Source organism: Balaenoptera musculus, chromosome 2, assembly GCF_009873245.2.
Source record: "Balaenoptera musculus isolate JJ_BM4_2016_0621 chromosome 2, mBalMus1.pri.v3, whole genome shotgun sequence".
Classification (NCBI taxonomy): Eukaryota; Metazoa; Chordata; class Mammalia; order Artiodactyla; family Balaenopteridae; genus Balaenoptera; species Balaenoptera musculus.
This window is the reverse complement of record NC_045786.1, coordinates 12,223,356-12,228,599: the sequence shown is the minus strand read 5'-3', so window position 1 is coordinate 12,228,599 and position 5,244 is coordinate 12,223,356. Positions and strand designations below refer to the sequence as shown.

The following is a 5,244-nucleotide window of genomic DNA, read 5'->3' as shown; positions in this document are numbered from 1 at the left end:
GTCCTCACTGACCTCGTGGAACATGTCCATCCCTGAGAAAGGGGGGGTTCAACACCGCTGAATCACCTTCGTGGGTATGTCTCTTGTGCAATTGTGGATGGTGTTTTTTGGAACTTTTTCGTTGTTTTTTTACAAATTTGACACCTGAGGTGAAGAAAATCGTTTTTTTGTTGTCATTGACTTCATAAAGTTCTCTCTCTTCTGATTACAAAAGGAAACGACATGGAATCACAGGAGGAAGTGAGAGCATCTGCTCATGGCTGTGGTAAGGAGGAGGGGCCGCGGGGCTGGGCGGGGCCTAGGGTGGGCGTGGTAAGGATGGGGCGTGGCTTGCCGCGGCCGCCGCCCCACCCCGCCCCGCCGCCGGCGCTCAGGGCAAGCTGGCCGGGCTGATGGTGGGGCTGCTGGCGTCCGAGCGGCTGTAGTCGCTGAGCGAGCGCTTCCGCGAGCCCCCGCCGCGCCGCTGCAGCATCCCCAGGTGGAAGTTGGCGTGGCGGCGCGCGTGCTTGGTCAGGTGGTCGCTGCGCATGAAGCGCTTGTTGCAGATGGGGCAGCTGAACTTCTTCTCGCCCGTGTGCGTGCGGTAGTGCCGCGCCAGCTCGTCAGAGCGCGCGAACTTCTTGTTGCAGTCCTGCCAGCTGCAGGCGAAGGGGCGCTCCCCTGTGTGAGTTCTCAGGTGCGCCTTGAGGTGCGAGGATTTCCTGTAAACTTTCTCGTAGCCCGCGCAGTGGCACTTGTGCTTTCTCTGCGGGGACTCGAGGTCGGCGCGACTTCGACCCCGCCGGCCCCTTTGTCTGAGGCCGGGCTCGCCGCTCCCCGCGGCCCCCAGCTCTCGCTCCGGCTCCAGCCCCGCCTCGGGCTCGGGCTCGCTCCACGCCGGGCTGAGGGGCGCGGCCGCCACGCCGTCGGCGCCGGGGGAGGTGGGTCGGGGGCGGGTGGTGGGGCGGGCGGCAGGCGGCCGGGGGTCCTCGCCTTCCGGGCTGCGGCGCCCTCTCTGCGCTCCGCGGGGGCGGGCGCCGGCGCTTGTTGGTTAAGGTCCGCCAAGACCCGCACGCCTACGACGAGCGAGGCGCTGTCCTTGCCGTCGCGGCGCTCTTTGACGCGGGGCATATTATACTTATTAATACATATATGTCTTTATTATATTTATACTTGCTTCTTGTCTCTGAAAATTTCGTTATTTGACGTTCTTCCACCATATGTTGAGTAGTTTGATTTTCAGTATGGTTGACTTGTTTATTTGTAAATTTTGGATTGTGAACTCATCTTAAGTGGTGGGAATCTTGTACAACCTCTAGAGCAGTTTTTAACTTCCTCTGCTAAGGAGATTTCCAGGTTGGCACGACTTTTTTTTTTTTAAATTAATTAATTAATTAATTTTTGTCTGTGTTGGGTCTTCGTTTCTGTGCGACGGCTTTCTCTAGTTGCGGCAAGCGGGGGCCACTCTTCATCGCGGTGCGCGGGCCTTTCACTGTCGGCGGCCTCTCTTGTTGCGGAGCACAGGCTCCAGACGCGCAGGCTCAGTAGTTGTGGCTCACGAGCTTAGTTGCTCCTCCGCGGCATGTGGGATCTTCCCAGACCAGGGCTCGAACCCGTGTCCCCTGCATTGGCAGGCAGACTCTCAACCACTGCGCCACCAGGGAAGCCCTGGCAGGACTTTTTGTTGCTGTGGTGGTTAGCTTTGGGGCTCAAACATCTTCAGACAATGGAACAGGCTCATGATTATACATTTTTGAGAGAGATAATTATTTTTTCCATCCAAAGGCTAGGCCAAGACAGTCTTCCTTTTTTGGATGGCATTTTGTTGTCGTTACAGTTTACTTTTTGCAGAGGGATAAAACCTTCTGGAATCTCTCTTGACTCAGAAGCCTCAGTTCAATCTCCCTTTCCTCAAAAAGGCTCAAGGTCTTATCATTATTTAGGATTAAGAACCTAACCATTTGGCTGCAAAAACATGTAAAACCCTGTAGAGCTATCTAATATTACCAGCTTATTCTTATCTTTCTAGTTTAAGTTTCTCGGTCATTTTTGGCCACTGTATTTCTCTTGCCTTATTATCTTTAGTTTTATAGAAGGAGCATTTTTAGTTTTTTCCAACTCCAAAACTGCCAGAAAGGAAAGTCTTTCTGCTTAACTCTCAAAGCTTAGGTTATTCAGCTGAGAGTCTTGGGTTAGAAAGGAAATGATTTTAATAGTAATAGAGCCAATCACAGAGCATAATATATATGTGTTTACTTTAAAAGTTGGTATTGTGCCTTTGCCTGCCTAGAACTGTATTTTCAGGAAAATAACTTGCTCTTGACCGAAAATGTTTGTATTGTTTCAACAAGTTGTTACTAAGTGTCTACTGTCTGCTCCACAGCATGGGGTGCGCTTCCAATTTCAGTGCATTGGCTACAGCCCTATTTCTCTCGCAGCCAAAAGATAAACGAACCCATGTTTGAACTGGAAAAATGACAATCAATGCTCTGCAGATCTTCCATGTGAAAATGGTGTCCTTAAAACAAAACAAAAAGGGAATTAAATGGTGCTGGAATTTTGACAATGTTGTCGCAAACTGCTGCCCATTAAAAGCAATTAGCCCATTGTTCTTTTTTTTTTTAAGAATCATTTGCCTCCAGGTATATTTGTTTATAAACAGTTAGATGCAACAGAACCATAGAAAGATATTTTCGTTCTATTCTCCTGAATGCAACAATGAAGTTTGGTGGAATAAAGAAGTCCTTGCTCTGTATAAAAAATAACAAAAGCTCAGTGTACCACAGCGGTGTTTTTCTTAATACGATTCCCGGAATCTGTATTGTTTATGATAAGAATATACTACTCAGTTCATTTATAAAGTCAGCTAAGCAGTGGCCATGAGAAAAACAGTACCCTATAGAATTTCAAGACTGAATTTCTTTCAGAAGGTATGTGAGTGTTATTGAATATCAGAGACCCAAAATAGCAGATTAACTGACCAAAGCTACCTAGCATAGACAGTTGGGGTAGTAAAATATCCTAGGAATTTGGATTATGCACTCGAACCTAAAGGATATTTCAGGCTAATCTCTTACTTTCTCGTCAGTGGTCTTCTTAATCCATGTGGGTAATTGAAACAATCTGCATTTTGACTGTGAGTGGTCTGAAAATGAAGTGACTGAAAGTTAGAAGTAAGACCGTGTTGGGTCAGGTTGATCTCGGAGAGGCAGCAGTGAGTGGTGGCGTGAAGGGAGATCTTAATTCCCTGCCCAGTAATTGAACCTGGGGAGCCTGGTTGAAAACCAGGAATCCAGGCCACCACACCCCCTGGCTCTTGCCCCCAGTGAAAAATGCATTTCTCACAGAGGCAAAAACTGTAAAAACAGGTACAAAGTTTATTATTTGAGACACAGCTCAACAACAAGTGGGAGAGCACACAGAGAAACTGTTTAGTTAAGACAGAAGCAAGGCAGAGATGCACACCTGGAGAGGAAGGTGTGGGCATCCTTCCTAATGAGGACGCTCAGTAAAGAGGTGGTTAAATCATTCCTATAGGGCAGTTCTTCCGGGTCTTTGTTTACCTTTGGCCACTTATCTGGTTTCTTTTTCTGCACCTGCCCTGCCCTAAGACCCTCCCCAACCTGTGTGCACAACTTTTTTCCAAGATGGATTTCAGCCTATGGGATGGCCTTAGCATCACATATTATGGGGTGGTGCCCCCTCCTTTTGACCCCCAAGGAGCCTTTCTGCACATGTGCAATGTTTCCCTTGCCCCAAGGATGGGAAATATATGACCTCTTGATAAACCCTTTTAACAGGGTTTAGCCCCTCTCTGTCCCTGCCATAAAAGTGTCCAGTGTCCGGTTATCTACCCTATTCCTGTTGCTGTTTCTTATACCGAAGTGCAGATATCGAAATATAGACAGGAGTCTGTTCATAAATATGTAGTCCTGGAGCCCGTTTGTCTCTTGCCTCAGAAAATGTAAACAGGGGGCTGGTAATTAATGTCCGGCCTGGAGCCCATCTTCTCAGCCCAGGTAGTGTGAACAGGAGGCCAGTTGTAAATGTCTAGCCTGGAGCCCATCTATCTCCTGCCTCAAGGTGGTCTTTAATATGTCCGGTGATGGAATGAGATGTTTCTTGATCTTGAGGGCATACATGTTTATTTAGAGTTTCCTTAGAGTTTCCTTAGAACTGGAAGGACTCTGGGGGGTCACCTGGTCCCACCCCCAATACCTGACTTTACAAATGGGGAATCTGAGTAGCCCATTGTTCTTATTAAGTGGACGTGCAACTTAATAGAGCTCAAAGGGCTCACAGTCTGAATCTGATCTGATCTCTTTTTTGCAAGTAATTATGACCCAAGGGAAGACTCAGTAGATATATCTACAATTATACATATGTGCTCCCTTAGAAACAGAATCCAGTTATTTGTATCAGTTTTCTAGAAAATGAACTTGTCCAGTTCTGCAAGTATGGTTTACTTGGCTGGAGAATGCATATGGACACCCATTTACATCTATTAATTTGGCTGAGAGATAAAGCAAGAGTATGGTGTGGGTATTGACCTTCATCTAGCTACATCTCTCCTGAAAGGACACTGCAGTGGATTCTGAAGCAAAGTGTTCTTTTGAGAAGAACTGATCAGAACTGAAAGATAATTCAAATCTTAATAGAAAGTTCCTATGCCTTTAAATGGCTAAGGGACCTCTAGGTATAAAGATCAATAGGAAGTCTGTTTCAAGGTCACTTGGACCTTGAAGCAAAATGAAGCACAAGCAATCTCCACATGGCTCTTCCCATGGTCCAAAACTATCGTGAGGTGGCTCAGAAATCACAAAGGACACCCTTTGAGTGAAGACAGAATGGCAAATATCCATTACAGCATTGTTGGGGCATCTCTGACGTCTTCTCACCAGTCCCTGAGATGTCCATAGGACCCCAGCAGCCAAGTGTGATGGAAAATTCTGTACGATTATTTTGCTTCTCCCATGACTGATTTGCTTAGCAAGGCTGAGAAGCTGCCATGATCCCTAGAATTCAATTTGTGATTTCTTTGACTCCATAAACCATCAGTGAATGAATGACTCATTTAAAAACACTTAATGAGACTCTACTAGATGCTTGGGTTGAAGTGACAGAGGCAATTAAATGGTTCCTGCCCTAAAGGAATTCACCGGAGGCAGAGGGTTCCATAAACCATTTCAATATGATATGATGAGAGTAATGTGAATGGAGGAGGGGCACAGATCCAATAGTGGGAGCGTGGGGGAGAGGGTCAGG

General features: G+C 47.0%; 1 protein-coding gene across 1 annotated transcript; it reads right to left on the bottom strand.

Moving 5' to 3' along the window:
- Positions 1-242: 242 nt before the first annotated feature.
- LOC118890757 (Krueppel-like factor 13) lies at positions 243-1,110 on the bottom strand. Its single transcript, XM_036844017.1, is given in 2 exon segments — positions 243-918; positions 921-1,110. Coding segments are annotated over 2 exon segments (738 nt in total). The 3' UTR covers positions 243-370.
- Positions 1,111-5,244: the final 4,134 nt, after the last annotated feature.